Genomic DNA, 24,146 nt, shown 5'->3' with positions numbered 1-24,146 from the left:
CTACACTGTATACTCTCAATCCATCACTTCTCATTAACAGCACCCCCTCAACACTCCCCACCCCACACTGTATACTCTCAATCCATCACTTCTCATTAACAGCACCCCCTCCTCAACACTCCCCACCCCACACTGTATACTCTCAATCCATCACTTCTCATTAACAGCACCCCCTCCTCAACACTCCCCACCCCACACTGTATACTCTCAATCCATCACTTCTCATTAACAGCACCCCCTCCTCAACACTCCCCACCCCACACTGTATACTCTCAATCCATCACTTCTCATTAACAGCACCCCCTCCTCAACACTCCCCACCCCACACTGTATACTCTCAATCCATCACTTCTCATTAACAGCACCCCCTCCTCAACACTCCCCACCCCACACTGTATACTCTCAATCCATCACTTCTCATTAACAGCACCCCCTCCTCAACACTCCCCACCCCACACTGTATACTCTCAATCCATCACTTCTCATTAACAGCACCCCCTCCTCAACACTCCCCACCCCACACTGTATACTCTCAATCCATCACTTCTCATTAACAGCACCCCCTCCTCAACACTCCCCATCCCACACTGTATACTCTCAATCCATCACTTCTCATTAACAGCACCCCCTCCTCAACACTCCCCACTCCCCTTCAGCCCCCAGCAGCAGAAGAATCGTATGATTCTATTCTGACTGACAACACTTTTCATATCTTCTTAATGTTTTACCCCAATTCAAAGCTGTTAAACACAGCCAGCAGAACAAAGAAAACTGCAGCCCATCGTAATTGATTTTAATAAACGTGACTGCTACACACCGCCAGCGTATGTTTAAAACACAACATTAATATAGCATTTAGATTTCAAGACCACGTCACTTTAACATACTTTGCATAAAATATTTTCTAAGAAAAGTTGTTAAAGCAGGAGAAAGGCAGACACGAATCAAGCAGCCACCTTCAGTTATGTGAAAAGTTCAATAGTGAGTCCAGTTCATTATTATTATTATTATTATTATTATTATTATTATTATTATTATTATTATTATTATTATTATTATTATTATTATTATTATTATTATTATGATGCTAATGCGCTGGGGAGACTGCACTGCGGTTGATCCCCGGAGCCAGCATCACAGCCGCTGTGTGTGCTGATGCGCTAGGGAGGCAATAAGCTGATCCCTGGAGCCAGCATTACACTTCAGCCATCAACACCAGACAGAAGGATATCTACATCATCATATGGAAGGAAGCGCAAATGGATGGAGACACAGATGGATCACATTAGCTTACTGTAAAGCTACGTCTTAGTTGGTGCTTATCTTGGCGAGAGCCGAGTTCAAATTAGCATGAAGTCTTAACATTTACTCTCATGTAATAGAAATTATTATTATTATTATTATTATTATTATTATTACTATTTAGTTTTATTTTTCAAAAATATTAAAAAAAAACATTATTTCTATTGTATGTGTATGTGTGTGTAAACATTATTTTTTAAACTATAATAAGGTTCCACTGCGGCTCTCAGTGATGAAGTTTCATGATTGCTTCAGCTCACATTCAGCAGGTTCATCAGGCTGTGTGACTGACATATAATCTGACCAATGAAAATGCAGAAAGGGTGGAAACGGTGGTATTATTGGCTGATCGCCCCAAAACACCAAAAATAACGTCTGATAGCTGGTGGAGCAGGAAGGAGGGAGAATTACAGTCTGCAGGCTCCAGAGCCAAGGAACAGAGCTGAGTTTTTAAAATGTAAGTCTGTTTTCACTGAAACATTTGATGGAAAGATGTGTCACTCCATTGTGAGAAGAGCTAACACTACAGAACAGGGAGGGGTGGAGCTTGAGGGCAGCAATTATTATTATTTATTAGTAATTGTGAACCCATTAATCTACACTCCTCTCCATCAAGTAGGGAGGGAGCAAAGAGGAGGATGGAAGGAACAGGGAGGAGGGAGCATAGAGGTGGGAGAACATAGCATGAAGAAGGGAGCAGGGAGGAGGGAGCATAAAGAAGGGAACAGGGAAGAGGGAGGAAGGCAGCATGGAGGCCAGAGCATAGAGGAGGATGGAGGGAGCATGGAGAAGGGAGCAGGAAGGAGGGAGTGATTTGAGGATGTAGCAGTCAATGACTTGATTTTCTCAGTGATTTGACATTTCTAACCGTCTCTCCTCTACCCGTCCTCTTCTCTTCAATCAGATTCCTGTCAGCTCACACTGGATACCAACACAGCACATAGAAAAAAGGAGAAGGAGGATTGGGGAGGGGACTTCCTGTGTGGCAAACATAAACTCAAGTTTCAGATCAAGAGCGCATGGGAAAATGATGGGTAACTTTACATGTGCAATGCAGGCCCTTCAGGTTTCATTTGTGATCTTTCATTTAAACTATTATCAAGAAATGTTTCTTCCCTGAGTTGTATCATTACTGTGCACTTTGTTTGGATTTGTTTTAAAATCTACCATTTCCCAGAAATGTAAGTTTTGTTAAACATGCAGTCCTGTCGGGCCCAATCAAGATGGACTCCTCAGACCACAGTGAAATCAAACGCAGTGTCCTTTCAGCTCATGTTGTACAGCAGGTGACATTATCAAGGGAATTCCCTTTTTGACGGCAGGTTTTACACTGAAAAGAAAAACATTAAACAAAAATCAATTAACCCTCACAGGGTGTGGTTGAATGCAAAATATGTTTCCATTACATCTTTTGAATGTACTTAATGCATTATAGGGTTAACATGGATAAATCTACCCCAGTCTCATAATGATGCTCATTGGATTTCTCCAAACACCTGTATTATCTACACATGTATGTAATCTGTACCTAACCATGTGATTGTTATTCTCAGAATAAATGTGTATTCCAGTTAAGAATGTGTAAATACATTGTGAGGCTCCTCACTGGCCCTGGCTGCTTTCTGCTTCACACAGGCTTGCTTCAGTGTGCTGCCTTTCTGACTCATCCTGACTTCCTCCTTCACATTGACTGTCGTCCCACACCTCAATATATTAAACTGAAAGAAAATGTAACTTGTGATTTTTTTTATTGAATTTTAGTTTGGGGAACATGAATCTGGTTACAGACACTGTGACTCAAATAAGTTCACAAATAAACATATTTTTTTAAAACAAAAACAGTCTGCACTCGTGTATTGGTTTGCCAGATCTAAAATGTAGAACAGACTTCAGCGTGTGCAGACAGAGATATACATGCTGTATGAATACGGGACTGAAAATAGCCAGAGGATTGAAGCACAGTTACATTGTTTACATGGATCTAAGAGGATGAATACAGCCCATGATTTTTAAACAGCTGCATTTCACTTCGTTTTACAAGCTTGCGTGTTTTTTTAACAACTTCATCTTCACAGCAGACTAGTTCATCAAGGCAACTAACGTATGAAAAAATAACATTTATATGAAATACATTACATATGATTTCTACTGAAACCGGGGGTGTCGCATACAGTAAATCTGTATAATTTATTAATATATCAAACTTATATGTATTAAAGTATCTAAATCAAAAGGTTTTAAATCTAAAGGTCATTTAATGTTTGATTACGAGACCCCATATATACACAGTTCCATGAACACATACATTTCAATAATATAGCATTGCGATCCTGTGTGAGACAAAGTATAGGATTTCTATCTGTGGAAGAAGTGGCTCAGCTGTTTATTGTACAGCTCTGGTCTGTTGTCAGTCTTCCATTAGCTTCATTACTCAGTCCTTACCTAGTTTCACATGCACTCTGTGTAACCCCCAACTTCCTGTTGTTGCAGAACTTAGGCTGTGGTTTTTCAACTTTGCTATGCTTAACCCGACACGAGCGCTTGTTCTGCTTTGACATATCAGATGCATGTGGTTTCTGTTCTCACATGTATCTAGATACGTGCAAGATTGTCTGTTTGTCTCTTTCTCAGAAAACCATATTTCCATACTCCTCACATCTCACACGTTCCTTTGCGGTATTGTCAGCCACCTTCAGTTATGTGAAAAGTTCAATAGAGAGTCCAGTTCATTATTATTATTATTATTATTATTATTATTATTATTATTATTATTATTATGATTATGCTGATGCGCTGGGGAGACAGCCCTGTGGTTGATCCCCGGAGCCAGCATCGCAGCCGTTGTGTGTGCCAGTGTAGAAAGCTGTGTGTCTGTAGGTGAGTGCCAGTGTAGAAAGCTGTGTGTCTGTAGGTGAGTGCCAGTGTAGAAAGCTGTGTGTCTGTAGGTAAGTGCCAGTGTAGAAAGCTGTGTGTCTGTAGGTAAGTGCCAGTGTAGAAAGCTGTGTGTCTGTAGGTGAGTGCCAGTGTAGAAAGCTGTGTGTCTGTAGGTAAGTGCCAGTGTAGAAAGCTGTGTGTCTGTAGGTAAGTGCCAGTGTAGAAAGCTGTGTGTCTGTAGGTAAGTGCCAGTGTAGAAAGCTGAGTGTCTGTAGGTGAGTGCCAGTGTAGAAAGCTGTGTGTCTGTAGGTGAGTGCCAGTGTAGAAAGCTGTGTGTCTGGAGGTAAGTGCCAGTGTAGAAAGCTGTGTGTCTGTAGGTGAGTGCCAGTGTAGAAAGCTGTGTGTCTGTAGGTAAGTGCCAGTGTAGAAAGCTGTGTGTCTGTAGGTGAGTGCCAGTGTAGGAAGCTGAGTGTCTGTAGGTGAGTGCCAGTGTAGAAAGCTGAGTGTCTGTAGGTAAGTGCCAGTGTAGAAAGCTGTGTGTCTGTAGGTAAGTGCCAGTGTAGAAAGATGTGTGTCTGTAGGTGAGTGCCAGTGTAGAAAGCTGTGTGTCTGTAGGTAAGTGCCAGTGTAGAAAGCTGTGTGTCTGTAGGTGAGTGCCAGTGTAGAAAGCTGTGTGTCTGTAGGTAAGTGCAGTGTAGAGGTTCCTGAGGGAAGGGGGGCATCTTTTTAAAATGGGCAGTCTGAGATCAAGCTATCAGACACTTCCAGATGGTTAGTCAAGCTAACAGCCCCTAAAAGACTAAAATATTTAAAACACATGAAAGCCCCGTGCAGCCAGTCTACCCAGGCTAAGTGCTTGAGAAAGAGAGAGGGAGAGAGGTGTAAAGGGAAGTGGTGTATATCTCACTGCTCATGAACACACTGCTCCCAGGGAGGAAAACCACTGATCCTCAACTACTGCTCCTAGTGATCTCACACAGCTCCAATCCTCCAAGTCCACAGATTGAGTTGCAATCTGGTTTCTCAGCTTCTCACAAGGCACAGCACACAGCTCCCAATTTACAGCTCCCAGCTCCAGCACAGTTCATCTCCAGCACCCCCTCCTCAACACTCCCCACCCCACACTGTATACTCTCAATCCATCACTTCTCATTAACAGCACCCCCTCCTCAACACTCCCCACCCCACACTGTATACTCTCAATCCATCACTTCTCATTAACAGCACCCCCTCCTCAACACTCCCCACCCCACACTGTATACTCTCAATCCATCACTTCTCATTAACAGCACCCCCTCCTCAACACTCCCCACCCCACACTGTATACTCTCAATCCATCACTTCTCATTAACAGCACCCCCTCCTCAACACTCCCCACCCCACACTGTATACTCTCAATCCATCACTTCTCATTAACAGCACCCCCTCCTCAACACTCCCCACCCCACACTGTATACTCTCAATCCATCACTTCTCATTAACAGCACCCCCTCCTCAACACTCCCCACCCCACACTGTATACTCTCAATCCATCACTTCTCATTAACAGCACCCCCTCCTCAACACTCCCCACCCCACACTGTATACTCTCAATCCATCACTTCTCATTAACAGCACCCCCTCCTCAACACTCCCCACCCCACACTGTATACTCTCAATCCATCACTTCTCATTAACAGCACCCCCTCCTCAACACTCCCCACCCCACACTGTATACTCTCAATCCATCACTTCTCATTAACAGCACCCCCTCCTCAACACCCCCCACCCCACACTGTATACTCTCAATCTATCACTTCTCATTAACAGCACCCCCTCCTCAACACTCCCCACCCCACACTGTATACTCTCAATCCATCACTTCTCATTAACAGCACCCCCTCCTCAACACTCCCCACCCCACACTGTATACTCTCAATCCATCACTTCTCATTAACAGCACCCCCTCCTCAACACTCCCCACCCCACACTGTATACTCTCAATCCATCACTTCTCATTAACAGCACCCCCTCCTCAACACTCCCCACCCCACACTGTATACTCTCAATCCATCACTTCTCATTAACAGTAGCGGCTGGTGGTCAAAAAAAATGGGGAGTCAGAAGAAAAGCAGAGGTCTTGGGGTCCCCTTCAGCCACCAGCAGCAGAAGAATCATATTATTCTATTCTGACTGACAACACTTTTCATATCTTCTGAACGTTTACCCCCCAATTCAAAGCTGTTAAACACAGCCAGCAGAACAAAGAAAACTGCAGCCCATCGTAATTGATTCTAATAAACGTGACTGTTACACGCTGCCAGCGTATGTTTAAAATACAACATTAATACAGCATTTAGATTTCAAGACCACGTCACTTTAACGTACTTTGCATAAAATATTTTCTAAGCAAAGTTGTTAAAGCAGGAGAAAGGCAGACACGAATCAAGCACACCCTATCCACTTCATCTGTTCAACTTAATAAATAAGCATCAGAATCATTAGATGCCGTTCTGTACATACGAAACGGATCTGTTTAATATAAAAGAAGCAATTCAGACAGACTTCAGTTCTGGAGCAGGAACATTACTGAGCTGTATGTCTTGAAGCAAAGCTGGCTGATGGGAAACGGACACCGGTGTTATTCTGATCTGACAGTTTTAACATTCATTTTCTTGTTGGCTAATTGTTGTTGTATTGTCTCATACTCAATTTACAGTTATATAATAAATCAGAGTGCTTATATGTAATAATAATGCGCGCCAGACCACGCAAGCTGCTGCCGTTGTGATGAAACCCCTGAAACCCCTGAATGTCGTTCCTTAGGAGCTGCGCACGCACTCGCACGGTGACGCAGGTACGGTGACGCAGGTACAGTGACGCAGGTCTCCGTTCTGCACACAAACCCTTCTCGATGTAGAACCCGCCAGAACTGAAAATTCAAACCACTTCCATCAGCCAATGGAAGGGCGAGAATAAGAGCCAATCAGAACGCATTCTGTTTGACCAATGAAAATACGGGTAGGGCTGGCGGACCTATTTTCCTCGTGGCCAATCAGGACGCAGACGGCTCTGTGTGTGTCCGTGATATCCCTGTAAGCGAAATGTCGCGATATCCGTGACGCGCGGTGCTGACCGAAAATATAAATAAAAATGGTCTAATCTTAAATGAAAAAAAGACAAATATCATGCTGTTTGGTTTGGAGAAAATGATACAAAATACTAGTTCAAATTTCTCTCGTGTTACTTGTAACACCACAGCATTGGAGAGAGCCGACACTTTTAAATATCTAGGGGTTTATATTGACACAACTCTTCAATTTGATAAACCCATTAAAGATGTATGTAGTAAAATTGGAAGGAAGCTTGGAGGATTGTGTGGTCAGCGCCACTGTGTAAGCTTTACAGCAAGGTTTAAATGAGTTACTTGTGTTCCCTATTCTAGACTATAATGATGTGATGTGCGGGTCTGCTAGTGAGGAATCGCTGAAGAAGATCGATACAATGTGTAACAGGATGTGTATCTGTGTGCTCCCGTGTACTCCGCTAGCGCATCACTGCAGCGCGTATTCGACATTAAACTTGCGATCGCCTGCTAACACAAGGAATTATCACTGGAATCGGATTCTCTTTAAAGGGGCACACAACACATTACCAGTTTATTTAAACAGCTTGTTTCTGAGTTTCCCTGTAAATACAGCCTATCGTAATGTCTGAGACACACAATACTTTAATATACCGTCTGGAAAAAGTGCTGCGGGAAGAAAGTCTTTCGTTTTGTTCTGCTGCTACAGACTGGAAGCTGTTACCCGCAGGACTGAGACCTGACATCTCCTGTGGGAATTAAAAAAACAAACCCTGTTGTTCTAGTGCTTAAACAGGCTTGTGTGTGTGCTGTGTAAATCTGGGGTGTACTTTGTGTATTGTCTTGTCATTGTGCGTTTTTATTATTTTTATTTTTGAAACCTGTAACCTGCTGCTGTTATTTCTAGCACGCCTTTGTAAACGAGCTACTTGTAGCTCACATGGCCTTCCTAAATAAAGAATTAAAAATCAAATAAATAAATAATAAAGCGCGCGTCACGTTTACGGTTATAACCGCACTGAAATATACTGGCTTTAAAACAAGAAAAGACAACCGATGCAGCTGCGCAGCAGAGACAAGAGAACGAGGCAAGCGCGTTTATTGTTTGGAAAGTAACTGTAATGTTATTACTGCCATTAAAAGCTAAACGCGTTATATTACCTCGTTATTGACTAAAGTCATATTATTACAGTAAGTCGTTACTAAAGTAACGAGATGCCGTTCAAACCGTCATCACAAACATACGTGTAACAGAACATTCCTTAATTTTACATATTATAGATCTGGGGCTAAAACACAAAGTCAGACTCTTCAGCCCTGATATTAAACAGTTGTTAATATCAGTTGTTTCATTCCTAATCTTAACATTGTAATATTTGTTGGGGGATTTAGAAACAGTTCCATAGAATATCTGATTCGGCAGTTTCTGCTCCCCCTGCTTGTCTAAACCTGGCCTCAGTCCCAAACCCCGCCTCTCAGAGCTTTACACAACTCCAGGAAATCAGCGCAGTGAAGTTTCGTTTCTTGTGAAATCGTCAGTCTCTCTGTCTCACTGCAGCAAGAATGGCTTCAAAAGTATGGTCAGAGGATCGGTTTAGCTGTTCAGTGTGTCTGGATCTATTGAAGGACCCAGTCACTATTCCATGTGGACACAGTTACTGTATGGGGTGTATTAAGAACTGCTGGGATCAGACTGATCATACAGGTGTCTACAGCTGCCCCCAGTGCAGAGAGACCTTTACCCCAAGGCCTGTTCTGCGCAGAAACACCATGCTGGCCGAACTTGTGGAGGAATTAAAGAAGACAGGACTCAATCCTCCTCCTGCTCAAAGTTATGCTGGACCTGGAGATGTGCCGTGTGATTTCTGCACTGGGAGAAAGTTCAAAGCTGTGAAATCCTGTTTGACGTGCCTGGCCTCTTACTGTGAAACACACGTCAAGCCACACTATGAGGGGGCTGCTTTCAAGAGGCACAAGCTGATCAATGCAATTGGAAATCTGGAGCAGAAGCTTTGTGCTGAACATCAGAAGGTTTTGGAGGTCTTCTGTAGAACCGATCAGACTTGTGTTTGTGTGTTGTGTATTGACAAGGAACACAAGAGCCATGATACAGTCTCAGCTGAGGCAGAATGGAGTGTGAAACAGGTAAGGGTTTGAACCATTTCCTTGTAGCTATCCTAGAAGATAAGAATTCCCAGGGATATTTAACATATCTGTTTACTAGGTTATACAGTTTCACATCAGATCAGATTTTAATTGTATATTAAGAGCTATTTAAAGAGCCCTAGTTTTTTAATTGCTCTATCTAAACTATGATGTGCTACAATGTATTTCAGGGTGTAACAGGGGCGTTGTTATGGGTGTGGCTATCGCTGATTGACAGGAGAGACACAGGAGGTTTTCTTTGATACAAAAAACACAAATTCAAAACAAAACACTGCTTGAAAACAACTAGAAAATAAAAGTTGATCAAACAAGAAAGGAGATCCCGCTCCAGGAACAGTCTCCCTGACACCTCCTCTCTAGATTTGGGTGGGATTAAAATCCCCTAATCTTGTTCCCTATTCCTTCCAGTGCTAGCGATCCTGGTTAACTCACACAGTGATCCCAGATACATTTTTCCTCTTATGTTTTTCTCACCCTGGTTAACACACACAGTCATGAGGATCCTACAGCAACACTCTCCTTCCCAGACAGTCTGTATCCCTGCTTGTAGAACCAAGAAACTGGCTTTTCAGACCCTTTTTAAAGGCATGTGGCCAGGGCTAATTGGTAACACTGTTTAAAAATAGCATTCCCAGCAAAGCCAAGCACCTAATTAAAAAGCAAAAAAACAAGATTGATATCATATACAATATTAATAAGATATACAATATACAAGATGAATATGATATTCAATATACAAGATTAATATGATATACAATTTACAAGATTAATATGATATTCAATATACAAGATGAATATGATATTCAATATACAACATGAATATGATATTCAATATACAAGATTAATATGATATTCAATATACAAGATTAATATGATATTCAATATACAAGATTAATATGATATTCAATATACAAGATTAATATGATATTCAATATTCACAGGGCTTCTGTTTCTCTGTGTTTATTGATTTCATTAAACCAAGATCCAGCCATGCTTGTGTTTGTAGTGATGTGGTGGAAATATGATCCTCGCTTGGAAAATTGGTGCTGCAGCTGGAGGACGGAGCGAGCTTCACCCAGTGCTGCCTCTATGATGCAGGGCCTCTTTAATATATTGAAACAATGATTGCAGCACAGAGATCATAATATCTTCTTAATAAACTAATACATCACATTTTAAACAAGACTTTAATAATTGTGTTTTGATATATATAGTAAACAAAACGCATGCCTTTAAAAGTGACACATACACATCTATCTGCACTGGCAGAGCTGCTGTGCCCGTGCCTTTAAAAGTGACACATACACATCTATCTGCAATGGCAGAACTGCTGTGCCCGTGCCATGCCGTTCTTGCCCCATCAGAAATGTCACTGTGTCACTGTGTTTCTACACAGAAGCAGCTGGGAGAGACACAGACAGAAATACAACAGAGAATCCAGGAGAGACTGAAAGAAATTGAGGAGCTGAAAAAGGCTGTGGAGTCACTGAAAGTGGGTATTGACAAGAGGGGGGTATTATTATTATTATTATTATTATTATTATTAACAGATGGACTGGAACACATCTGCAGAAGTTTACTGTCTATGCCTGATGTGTTTTTGATATCAATTCTAACCATGTCTCCTCTACTGTATTCTTTCACTCAGAGATCTGCATGCATAGAAATAAAGGAAAGTGAGAAGATCTTCACTGAGCTGATCCGATCCATTGAGAAGATCCACACTGAGGTTATTGAGCTGATTGGAGCTAACGAGAAGGCTGCAGTGAATCAGGCTGAAGGACGCATGAAGAAACTGGAGCAGGAGATTGCTGAGCTAAGGAGGAGAAACGCTGAGCTGAAACAGCTTTCAGAGACAGAGGATCACATCCATTTTCTACAGGTAACATCACTGCTTGTTAGAAAATCTCAAGTCCATAACTGGGACAGTTTCAGACAGACCTCTCCAATTGAATGAATCCTTGCTTTTCCCCAGGAATGTTTTGGACCCCATTCTGTTTCACTGAAAACTCCTTTTCTCCACTTTCCTGTTGTAGAATTTCCAGTCTCTCTGTGCCCCTCCTGAAGCTGGAGACTTACCCAGCGTTACTGTCAATACAGACATCTCTTTTGGGGCTGTGAGGAAAGCTGTATCTGAACTTAAAGACCATATTGAGGACTTCTGCAAGAGGGAATTAATAACAAAAACAGGTTGGTGTGAAATGGATTCCTTTGGTAGAGATTTCTAAAATAGACCATGGCTTGAGGAGGGACAGGACTTGCAAGACATTAATAAAGACCGCTTGCAGATTGTTGGCTATATGAATATAGTGTTTTAATTTCAGAGTTTATGTAGAAATGGAAGGACAGAAAGGAGCTGTACAATATCTATAGAATACAGCATGGGGTGGTGTGTGATATGAGAATGTAATGCACACCGAGGGGGGTTATCCAGGCATTACATGCTCATGTATCACACAGACACACACACAAACACACACACACACACACACACATACATACACACACTGCCTATCACACACTCATACACACACACATTGCCTATCACACACACCCTGCCTATCACACAGACACACACACCCTGCCTATCACACACAGACACACACACACACAGCCTATCACACAAACACACACTCACTGCCTATCACACACACATACACACACACTGCCTATTACACACTCATACACACACACACCCTACCTATCACACACACACACACACTGCCTATCACACAAACACACACTCACACAGACACACAGACCCTGCCTATCACACACACACACACACTGCCCCATGCAATATCTTTATAATCTCTGCTGAACTCCATAAAGAATTGTATTTAAAATAGCAACCACTTTGATAAGGTGAACACAGTTTAAAATAAGGTTTGCATTGTGTGAGACAGTACAGAGAAAACCGCGATTGCTGTGGTCTGTACTAGGAGTGATACGAGACTGCAACCAAAGAGAACACTTTGAACTTGTAACTTAAAAACAGCACGTTCCCTTTCAAGCACAAAATGGGTATCCACCCCTTTAAAAAAATAAATAAATAAAAATACATTTAAAAAAAGAAACTCTTCTGATAATAAGCTGACGTTTCCTGGAGTTTTTCAGGTGTTGTGGAGCTGAATTCTTCTTCTCTGCAGAGTGACATTCCTGTTTTGTTTTTGTTTTGTTTTTTTGTCGTCAGGGTTTCCGTGGCAATTGTTAGGGAGCGTGTTAAAATGACGCGCTTTCACATTTCTATTTTTCCATTTCTGTGTTCACGGGTTTGTTCTGAGGGTGGTTGTGTTTGCTCACATTTCTGTGAACCCTTTTTGTGTGAAGTGGATTCCCTTCAGTCCGAATCAGAGTGTATTTCAAAGCCCGTTGGTGTGGGTCCGGGTGATTTTTCGGGTGTCCGGTTTCTCCATGTTCGCGGTGACTCCCTCATGGAAATGCAGCTCTGTCCTCAGATGGGATGCGGAGCGGCTGTTGCCGAGGTGGTTCCGATGTTGGAAACGCGGGTTTCTCTTGGATTGATCAGGGAGGGCTGGACGGGTTTCTTTATCAAGCGCTCCCGAGAGGATTGTGGGATGTGCTGCTGTTTAATATAACGTTATAACTACATTAATAACATACGCGTACAGACACCTTACAGTACGCTGCTGAAGAATAAGAATCACACGAAGCTGAATAATGTATAAAGAGATATTAAAAATAAAACATGTCTATATATGTTCGTTGCTGTGAGGGCAGATTCACATCCCAGCGCTTTGGTATCTCTGGGCTTGAAACGGCGCTCCATAAGTGTAACACCTATTATTATTATTATTATTATTATTATTATTATTATTATTATTATTATTATTATTATTATTATTAATATTATTATTATTATTTAGTTTTATTTATCAGCAATATAAAAACATATTATTATTTCTATTGTGTGTGTCAGTGTGTGTACATTATTTTTTAAACTATAATAACGTTCCACTGCGGCTCTCAGTGATGACGTTTTACGATTGCTTCAGATCACATTCAGCAGGTTCGTCAGGCTGTGTGACTGACATATAATCTGACCAATGAAAATGCAGAAAGGGTGGAAACGGTTGTATTATTGGCTGATCGCCCCAAAACACCAAAAATAACGTCAGAATAACTGGTGGAGAAGGGAGGAGAGAGCAGGGAGGATGGAGGAGGGAGCAGGCAGGAGGGAGCAGGTAGGATGGAGGAGGGAACAGGCAGGATGGAGGAGGGAACAGGCAGGATGGAGGAGGGAACAGGCAGGATGGAGGAGGGAACAGGCAGGATGGAGGAGAGAGCAGGGAGGATGGAGGAGGGAGCAGGCAGGATGGAGGAGGGACAGGCAGGATGGAGGAGGTAACAGGCAGGATGGAGGAGGGAGCAGGGAGGAAGGAGCAGGGAGGAGGGAGGAGGGAGCAGCAGGACGGAGCAGGGAGAATGGAGGGGGAGCAGGGAGGATGGAGGAGGGAGCAGAATGGAGGGAGGAGGGAACAGGGAGGAGGGAGCAGGCAGGAGGAAGCAGGGAGAATGGAGGGGGAGCAGGGAGGAGGGAACAGGGAGGAGGGAGCAGGCAGGGGGAGCAGGGAGGATGGAGGAGGGAGCAGGGAGGATGCAGGTGGGAGGAGGGAGGATGTAGGTGGGAGCAGGCAGCATGGAGGAGGGAGCAGGGAATAGGGAACAGGGAGGATGCAGGTGGGAGGAGGGTGGAGGGAGCAGGGTGGATGGAGTAGGGAGCAGGGAGGATGCTTGTGGGAGGAGGCAGGAGGGTGGAGGGAGCATTCAAGAGGGAGAAGGAAGCATAGAGGAAGGAGCATGGAGGATGGAGGAGGGAACAGGGACTGATGAAGCAGGGAGGAGGGAGTGATTTGAGGATGGCGCAGACAGTGACTGTTGTATGTTTCAATTCTATTTCTCTCTCTTTTTTTCTGCCCAGTGAATGAAGTTGCAGTTTACAGTCTGCAGGCTCCAGAGCCAAGGAACAGAGCTGAGTTTTTAAAATGTAAGTCTGTTTTCACTGAAACATTTGATTGAAAGATGTGTCACTCCATTGTGAGAAGAGCTAACACTACAGAACAGGGAGGGGTGGAGCTTGAGGGCAGCAATTATTATTATTTATTAGTAATTGTGAAGCCATTAATCTACTCTCCTCTCCAACAAGTATTGGTTCAGATGAATACATGCAGAATGACTGGGGGAGGGGCATTTGTTGCCTGTTTTTCCACTCAGACCTTTCTCTCCCTAAATATCTTGGTATCCCTGAATAGATAATCATCCCATCTTTTAATACATGTACAATGCATGTGAAACCAGTTGTGGGGTAAAATGAACAGCTATCCCTCCCAGTCATCCTGTGCTGGTACTAAATGTATATTGCAGTATCACTGTACTTGTGGGATGGATTGCTCATTAAAATATTAGACAGATATTTGAAGAGTGGATGATATTCTATTGAAGATATTTAGTAAGCAAGGGGTCTGAGTGGGTAAAATGGCAACACATACCCTGTAGGAACATTAAGTGAACTGTAATTGTATGCAGAGCTGCATTTGATTGGTTCCAATTGAAGAAGTTTGATAAGATTGAGGAATTATAATGAACAAAACAATCAAACAGCAAGAGGGTTTAAAGGGTTCATAAGGACCTTTGTATTTTATTGTGTTGCATGTTCCCATGTGTTGCTACAACTGTTTACATGAGGTGTGTGTTTTGTTTTAATTATTTTTATTTTTTTTACATTTTGACCACTTTTTTATACTTATAGATAGCTTCACATGTAAGTGCATGGGCCTCTCAGAACTACATTTCCCATCATCCTCCTGCTCACATATGTGATTGAGATGGAATTACCAGTGAGCAGGAGGATGATGGGAAATGTAGTTCTGAGAGGTCCATGCCGGTCCACAGGAAGCCATCTTGAGGCAGAAAATGCAATTTAAAAGTTTAAAAAAGTGGTCAAAATGTATTAAAAAAAATAATTAAAACAACACACACACCTTCCATAAACAGGATGTGAGGATGCAGCAGACAATGACTGTTGATTTTCTCAGTGATTTGACTTTTCTAACCGTCTCTCCTCTACCCGTCCTCTTCTCTTCAATCAGATTCCTGTCAGCTCACACTGGACCCCAACACAGCGCATATAAACCTCTGTCTGTCTGAAGGGAACAGAAAGGTGACACGGGGGGGAGAGAACCAGAGATATCCTGATGATCACCCAGAGAGATTTGATAGCTGGGCCCAAGTGCTTTGCAGAGAGGGTTTGTCTGGGACTCGCTGTTACTGGGAGATTGAGTGCAGTGGGGGAGGGGCTGATATAGGAGTCACATATAAAGGAATCAGCAGGAAAGGAGAGGATTATTCCTGTATCCTTGGAGGCAATGACAAGTCCTGGAGTTTAGAATGCTCTGGTTCCAGTTACACTGCCCGGCACAATAACAATGAAACTGCAATAACTGCCCCCGACTACCCCAGAATAGGAGTGTATCTGGACTTTAATGCTGGCACGCTGTCCTTTTATGGCATCTCTGACACAATGACCCTCCTGCACAGATTCCAAACCACATTCACTGAGCCGCTCTATCCTGGGTTTTATATTTATTATGATTCCTCTGTAACAATCTGCCAGCTGAACTAGACTGTTTTGTGTTGTAAGAAACCCTTTGTATTGAACTCCCTGTCTGTCCTCTCCACTCCTCGCGTGAAGGGAATGTTCAATCTGACACAACTTTGGATGAAAGTTAGGGGGTAAAACGGCGCCACCTGCAGAGCGAAACGAGGTGAATTATTTGTTTTTAGCAACAAATGGATTTCATACGAAGTAACTGTATTTAATTTATTTTTTAAGAATTGTTTTATATGTATTTTAAAAAATGTCATCCATAAAATGTTTAATATTTCAGATTTTAGTAATGTGATTTAATAAAAAAAATTAACGTGATAGACTGACTTTTTCTTATTTCTTAATACTCATTAACATGGTTTTTCAAATGAGAATGAGAAAGAAAGAGGTGAATGAGAGAGAAAGAGGTCTGGTGAAGCATAGGGAAGCATTGTAAAGCACAGAGAGGTCTGGTAAAGCATAGGGAAGCATTGTAAAGCACAGAGAGGTCTGGTAAAGCATAGGGAAGCATTGTAAAGCACAGAGAGGTCTGGTAAAGCATAGGGAAGCATTGTAAAGCACAGGAAGGTCTGGTAAAGCATAGGGAGGCATTGTAAGCACAGAGAGGTCTGGTAAAGCATAGGGAAGCATTGTAAAGCACAGAGAGGTCTGGTAAAGCATAGGGAAGCATTGTAAAGCACAGAGAGGTGTGGTAAAGCATAGGGAAGCATTGTAAAGCACAAAGAGGTGTGGTAAAGCATAGGGAAGCATTGTAAAGCACAGAGAGGTCTGGTAAAGCAAAGGGAAGCATTGTAAAGCACAGAGAGGTGTGGTAAGGCATAGGGAAGCATTGTAAAGCACAGAGAGGTGTGGTAAAGCATAGGGAAGCATTGTAAAGCACTGAGAGGTCTGGTAAAGCATAGGGAAGCATTGTAAAGCACAGAGAGGTCTGGTAAAGCATAGGGAAGCATTGTAAATCACAGAGAGGTGTGGTAAAGCATAGGGAAGCATTGTAAAGCACAAAGAGGTCTGGTAAAGCATAGGGAAGCATTGTAAAGCACAGAGAGGTGTGGTAAGGCATAGGGAAGCATTGTAAAGCACAGAGAGGTGTGGTAAAGCATAGGGAAGCATTGTAAAACACAGAGAGAAATGGTAAAGCATAGGGAAGCATTGTAAAGCACTGAGAGGTCTGGTAAAGCATAGGGAAGCATTGTAAAGCACAGAGAGGTCTGGTAAGGCATAGGGAAGCATTGTAAAGCACAGAGAGGTCTGGTTAAGCATAGGGAAGCATTGTAAAGCACAGAGAGGTCTGGTAAGGCATAGGGAAGCATTGTAAAGCACAGACACGTCTGGTAAAGCATAGGGAAGCATTTTAAAGCACAGAGAGGTCTGGTAAAGCAAAGGGAAGCATTGTAAAGCACAGAGAGGTGTGGTAAGTCATAGGGAAGCATTGTAAAGCACAGAGAGGTCTGGTAAAGCATAGAGAAGCATTGTAAAGCACAGAGAGGTCTGGTAAGGCATAGGGAAGCATTTTAAAGCACAGAGAGGTCTGGTAAAGCAAAGGGAAGCATTGTAAAGCACAGAGAGGTGTGGTAAAGCATAGGGAAGCATTGTAAAGCACAGAGAGGTCTGGTAAAGCATAGAGAAGCATTGTAAAGCACAGACACGTCTGGTAAAGCATAGGGAAGCATTTTAAAGCACAGAGAGGTCTGGTAAAGCAAAGGGAAGCATTGTAAAGCACAGAGAGGTGTGGTAAAGCATAGGGAAGCATTGTAAAGCACAGAGAGGTCTGGTAAAGCATAGGGAAGCATTGTAAAGCACAGAGAGGTCTGGTAAAGCATAGGGAAGCATTGTAAAGCACAGAGAGGTCTGGTAAGGCATAGGGAAGCATTGTAAAGCACAGACACGTCTAGTAAAGCATAGGGAAGCATTTTAAAGCACAGAGAGGTCTGGTAAAGCAAAGGGAAGCATTGTAAAGCACAGAGAGGTCTGGTAAAGCATAGTGAAGCATTGTAAAGCACAGAGAGGTCTGGTAAACCATAGGGAAGCATTGTAAAGCACAGAGAGGTGTGATAAAGCATAGGGAAGCATTGTAAAACAGAGGGGTCTGGTAAAGCATAGGGAAGCATTGTAAACCACAGAGAGGTCTGGTAAAGCATAGGGAAGCATTGTAAAGCACAGAGAGGTGTGGTAAAGCACAGGGAAGCATTGTAAAGCACAGAGAGGTCTGGTAAAGCATAGGGAAGCATTGTAAAGCACAGACACGTCTGGTAAAGCATAGGGAAGCATTTTAAAGCACAGAGAGGTGTGGTAAAGCATAGGGAAGCATTGTAAAGCACAGAGAGGTCTGGTAAAGCATAGAGAAGCATTGTAAAACACAGAGAGGTCTGGTAAACCATAGGGAAGCATTGTAAAGCACAGAGAGGTCTGGTAAACCATAGGGAAGCATTGTAAAGCAAAGAGAGGTCTGGTAAATCATAGGGAAGCATTGTAAAGCACAGGGAGGTCTGGTAAATCATAGTGAAGCATTGTAAAGCACAGGGAGGTCTGGTAAAGCATAGGGAAGCATTGTAAACCACAGAGAGGTCTGGGAAAGCATAGGGAAGCATTGTTAAGCACAGAGAGGTGTGATAAAGCATAGGGAAGCATTGTAAAACAGAGGGGTCTGGTAAAGCATAGGGAAGCATTGTAAAGCACAGAGAGGTGTGGTAAAGCATAGGGAAGCATTGTAAAGCACAGAGAGGTGTGGTAAAGCATAGGGAAGCATTGTAAAGCACAGAGAGGTGTGATAAAGCATAGGGAAGCATTGTAAAACAGAGGGGTCTGGTAAAGCATAGGGAAGCATTGTAAACCACAGAGAGGTCTGGTAAAGCATAGGGAAGCATTGTAAAGCACAGAGAGGTGTGATAAAGCATAGGGAAGCATTGTAAAACAGAGGGGTCTGGTAAAGCATAGGGAAGCATTGTAAAGCACAGAGAGGTCTGGTAAATCATAGGGAAGCATTGTAAAGCACAGAGAGGTCTGGTAAAGCATAGGGAAGCATTGTAAAGCAAAGAGAGGTCTGGTAAATCATAGGGAAGCATTGTAAAGCACAGAGTGGTCTGGTAAAGCATAGGGAAGCATTGTAAAGCACAGAGAGATCTGGTAAAGCATAGAGAAGCATTGTAAAGCACAGAGAGGTCTGGTAAAGCTTAGGGAAGCATTGTAAAGCACAGAGAGGTCTGGACTCTAACCCTGGGCTTGAGACTCAGCTCAGTGATTTGGATTCCTGAACAGCTTCTTAGTAAAGGTATTATTCAGCATGCCGCCGCACCGTGAACTAATAAGAAAAGACTTTCAGTACCTGGCAGGCTCTTGTGACATATCAGGAGGGTCATTCTCTTTACTCCTTCTTCTTCTCCTTGGAGTCGGGTCCATGCCTCTCTCTACTGAATCACTCGTTCCTCAGTTAGCTGTGTTTCTCCTCTGCAACACAATTGAAACAAGTCCGTTGTGGGGTTTTGGATTTGGTCCCCACCTGGCTACCGATTCCCCAGTTGGTGGATGTGTAACCACACCTAAGACCCCACTTAGAAAGGCAGACAAGAACACAAACACACACACAAACACAAATACACACAGGAACCGACAACACAAATACACACAGGAACTGACACGCACACACACACACACAGATACTGACTGACACGCACACACACAGGTACTGACACACACACAGACAGGTACTGACACGCGCGCACACACACACACACACACACACACACACAGGTACTGACACACACACAAACACAGGTACTGACACGCACACACACACACACACACACACACTCACACAGGTACTGACACCCCCCCACACACAAAAACGCACACACACAAACACACACAGGTACTGACACACACACACACAGTGCTGGCGCTGGGAAGCTTGTCTGGAGACTTATTGATCCCAGAATCTCATCAAGCAGCTTCTTGAAGGATCCCAGGGTGTCAGCTTCAACAACATTACTGGGGAGTTGGTTCCAGACCCTCACAATTCTCTGTGTAAAAAAGTGCTTCCTATTTTCTGTTCTGAATGCCCCTTTATCTAATCTCCATTTGTGACCCCTGGTCCTTGTTTCTTTTTTCATGTTGAAAAAGTCCCCTGGCTCGACATTGTCTATACCTTTTAGGATTTTGAATGTTTGAATCAGATCGCCGCGTAGTCTTCTTTGCTCAAGACTGAACAGATTCAATTCTTTGAGCCTGTCTGCATACGACATGCCTTTTAAACCCGGGATAATTCAAAATGAAATTCAAAGTGCAAAATGAAAAAACTGATTTACAGAATTGACAGGGGGATTTTTATTTTGAAAGGGTTTCAATTCAACGACCCTCTGGTCGGACATTTTTTCATTGCATATCATTTTTAAATCTACCCTCCAGTTTTCACAAGGCTCTGTAAAATTGTGTTCTACCCCTTTCAAGAAAGAGGAAGGAATTAAAAAGACTAGAGTAAAAGTCATTGAAAATACGGGCTAAGGTATCATAGATAATTTCAACAGAGTTGAGCACCACATGGTCAGATACCAAACAGAATCACATTGCAGAAAGGTTTCAATGCAAAATAAAGCACTCAAGTCTTTCATATAGTCCAATTGATTTTATTTTAGGATCTAGATGCTTTGTTTGTGTGATTGTTTTCATCCCCTGACAGTGTGGTTTCTTCCTGGCATCAGAGCTCTGGATCCGCTGCTCCCTGCTTCCCAAACCTCCTTCAGCTTTCCTCATCTGGAGAAACAAGAGACACAGAGATCGTTGATAGACTGTGCAATTCAAACTGGGACACAGCGATCATTGATAGACTGTGCAATTCAAACTGGGACACAGCAATCATTGATAGACTGTGCAATTCAAACTGGGACACAGAGATCATTGATAGACTGTGCAATTCAAACTGGGACACAGAGATCATTGATAGACTGTGCAATTCAAACTGGGACACAGCGATCATTGATAGACTGTGCAATTCAAACTGGGACACAGAGATCATTGTCAGACTGTGCAATTCAAACTGGGACACAGTGATCATTGATAGACTGTGCAATTCAAACTGGGACACAGCGATCATTGTCAGACTGTGCAATTCAAACTGGGACACAGCAATCATTGATAGACTGTGCAATTCAAACTGGGACACAGAGATCATTGATAGACTTTGCAATTCAAACTGGGACACAGAGATCATTGATAGACTGTGCAATTCAAACTGGGACACAGAGATCATTGATAGACTGTTTGGCGACTGCCACACAATGTGTTGCAAAAAGCGCAACACCTGCTTAATTTTTAAATGAATTGCAGAGGACCTGGCCAGGTTCTGTCCTATCTTATATTCTAGTTGCTAATATTATACTACATGCATACTCCCTTTATATTTTTCAACAGTGAATAATATTATATATAATGGATACTTTATTATAAACTAATACTATGCTCATTAGTTTATTTTTCTAATCTAATCGTTTTGGCAGCAGTTCTATGTCTGGTATTGCCTTGCTGAGATTTAGTACTTTCTAATTACTGCTGCGCTTTTCTCGTTTTTCTGGCCCTATCGGCTTGCCATAGTTTTAAGGCTGATTTTTTCCTCGTGTGTTTGGTAGCCGGGGATTTAGAAAAGATGGTGATGACATCTCTGGGTGTGTTTTGTTTGGTACGCTGTGCGCTCTTAAGACTTGCCGTTTTTGAATTTTTGCTTAAGTTTGATTTTATTAGCAAGAGTCCCCACTTTAAATCTTCGACATACTTCTTCTTCTTCTTTGGCACGTTACTCCTCTTACACCGTTTAAGCTACAAACGCCGTTCAAACTTTCAAACGTGTAGACCGGTCTGGAAGAGGGTGCTTGTATACAACTTTTTGATATCTTTTATACTTTTTAAACTATTAAGTTTTTTTTCCTTTTTTTGTCCATCTTCATTCACTTTAATGGGACTTTTTTTCCCCATTGTTTAAAAACTCCCAGACTTCCAGCTTTCTATTTCCTGTAAACGATCTAACTTTTGACACAAATCAGCTGCTTTGACCACTTTCCCAACAAGTAAGACAAAAAGTGAGAGTATACGGAATCTTCCTCTACTTCTCTGCTATTCAAATCTGAAATCAAAACAGAAATAACTTTTACCAGTCAAGAGGTACACCTGTTTTAGTAACCGCATCAACTAAAATTTCTCTAACGTTTTATAAACAACTGAAATTTTGACCACTTTCCCAACAAGTTAGACAAATACTTAGAGGAAATGAAATCTTCCTCTACTTCTCTGCTATTCAAATATGAAATCAAAACAGGAATGGCGTGTACCGATCAAGAGGTCCAGCTGTTTTAGTAACCGCATCAACTTCTTTCAGGAGGCTGCTTCCCGCTGTTGAATTAACTGCCATAGAACTTTGAGAAATTTCAAATTCTCGCACATTCTAAACACGAGACAATCAGTAAACAACGTGACTTTTGACACAAATCAGCTGCTTTGACCCCTTTCCCAATAAAGCGAGCCCCACAACTGTACTGGTAAAGTTACCATCTAGTTTGATCTTCTGTTTCATTAGTCTGGGTTGTCTACAGGTCTGGTTGTTTTAAGTCACAGTTTCCTTTGCTGAGGTATAGTCGGTCTTACATAGACATTGTAGTGTCGACCCAGCTTTACTAATGTTTGTTCTTACACTCAAGTTGTATGCTTTATTTTTTATTATTTTTATTTGTTTTTTCTATTTTCGTTTGGTCAGCCCGAGCTTTGTCGTCTCTTTCTCTTTTCCTCTTGATGCGTCGCTGTGAGTGCGGTAGCTCCGGGTTTTTGAAGCCTGGTTTAAAAGGTCCGGATCGTTTCATTGTTCTGAAGAAGACTCTACTCCACGAACCTGGACAGGACTGCGTGAGATCCGGGTTTGTTCTCTTGCTGATGGATTATCATTTTGTTTTTTGAATGGCCATTCTGTTTTGTTTTTTGTGAGAGACATGTTTTGTTCTGTTCGCGGATCTCTGGATTTGGACTGTTATTTGAACTATTTTACAGACTTTTACAACTGAAGCTGTTATTGTCTGGCGGTCCTTCTAATATCTCTGCATTTTGCAATCAGCTGTGTCATTCTGTTGATGTTTTGCTTCATACTATGAAGTAGTGATTTCACTGTAGTGTCGAGTTTTCCTTTTAAGATCATTTCAGTGATTGCGCTGCAGTTTATCAATGCAGAAGGGGTTGAGCTGGCGTTTCTCTATTGGGGGGTTTATGCTAACGTTTATACTAGTATCTGTTTGCACGGCAGCTTATTTAAATTACCATATGGTCGTTTTTTTGAATATGTTTTGATGTCTTCAGGGTTGGGCAGATGTATCATTTGTATTATTGGCATGGCGAGTGTGAGGATTGTTGTCAGCTATTTGGTGGGATAGACACTAAACAGTAGTAATTGCTGATGCATATTAACTGTCCTGGATTCCTTTTCCTCGCTCTAGCTGGATACTACATGTAAATGAAGTGTCCGTTACAATAGTTTCTAGCAGATTCCTGTATACAGTAGAATCCTGTTAGCTGAATAGCGTTTGAACTTGATGCTGAAGTTGATGGTAACACTTTATATGAAGGTGTCATTTTGAAATAGTTTATTAACCCGTTATAGATGCTTAAAATATGGGTTATAATGTTTTTATAATGCATTATAGAACAAGTAATACATGGTAATAACAGCATTTACTAATGTGTTATAAATACTGAATAGGTCGAAGAAATCTGCAATAAATTTAAATCTAAAACTATATTAGCTGTAAACAAATCAGGACAAATCACATTAACACACATGATTTACACTTCATTGTATGGGCCATTTATTTTAAATTAATCTGCTTACTTAATGGTTTTTCATTATTTGTACAAAAAATAGCAACACCTGCCATAGCAGTGTCAATAAGGTGTAGGGCAGCCAGCACGGCTCTGATTGGATGTGGCAGGTAGCGATTCTGCAAGGTGCTTTTTAAATTGTGCTGGAGGGATACGGGACCATTCCTCAATGATTACCAGCCTCTAATTCCTTCAGGTTGTGTTGTATTGGGGGTGGAAATCTGCAGTCAAATCAGAATGGCCCATACATAGAGAGAGGCACATCAC

At 42.2% G+C, this 24,146-nt stretch overlaps 2 protein-coding genes across 2 annotated transcripts in view; both read left to right on the top strand.

Moving 5' to 3' along the window:
• LOC131723101 (tripartite motif-containing protein 16-like) overlaps window positions 1-24,146 on the top strand; it is a 106,245-nt gene that overhangs the window by 28,951 nt on the left and 53,148 nt on the right. The gene's annotated exons all lie outside the window — the stretch shown is intronic.
• LOC131723109 (tripartite motif-containing protein 16-like protein) lies at window positions 8,646-16,391 on the top strand. Its single transcript, XM_059016520.1, has 6 exons — window positions 8,646-9,385; window positions 10,803-10,898; window positions 11,055-11,288; window positions 11,443-11,596; window positions 14,349-14,414; window positions 15,517-16,391. Exons 1-6 carry the CDS (start codon window positions 8,804-8,806, stop codon window positions 16,047-16,049), a joined length of 1,665 nt encoding a protein of 554 aa, XP_058872503.1. The 5' UTR covers window positions 8,646-8,803; the 3' UTR covers window positions 16,050-16,391.

This window comes from Acipenser ruthenus, chromosome 53, assembly GCF_902713425.1.
Source record: "Acipenser ruthenus chromosome 53, fAciRut3.2 maternal haplotype, whole genome shotgun sequence".
In the NCBI taxonomy this organism is placed as follows: Eukaryota; Metazoa; Chordata; class Actinopteri; order Acipenseriformes; family Acipenseridae; genus Acipenser; species Acipenser ruthenus.
The sequence above is the reverse complement of the archived record's forward strand: the minus strand, read 5'-3'. Positions and strand labels throughout refer to the sequence as shown.

Excerpts from the sequence above, each read along its gene's own strand:
- LOC131723109 (XM_059016520.1), top strand. The coding sequence starts at position 8,804 with ATGGCTTCAAAAGTATGGTCAGAGGATCGGTTTAGCTGTTCAGTGTGT. Across the intron at positions 11,597-14,348 it reads GGAATTAATAACAAAAACAG|TGAATGAAGTTGCAGTTTAC; the intron begins GTTGGTGTGAAA and ends TTTTCTGCCCAG. Across the intron at positions 14,415-15,516 it reads CAGAGCTGAGTTTTTAAAAT|ATTCCTGTCAGCTCACACTG; the intron begins GTAAGTCTGTTT and ends CTCTTCAATCAG.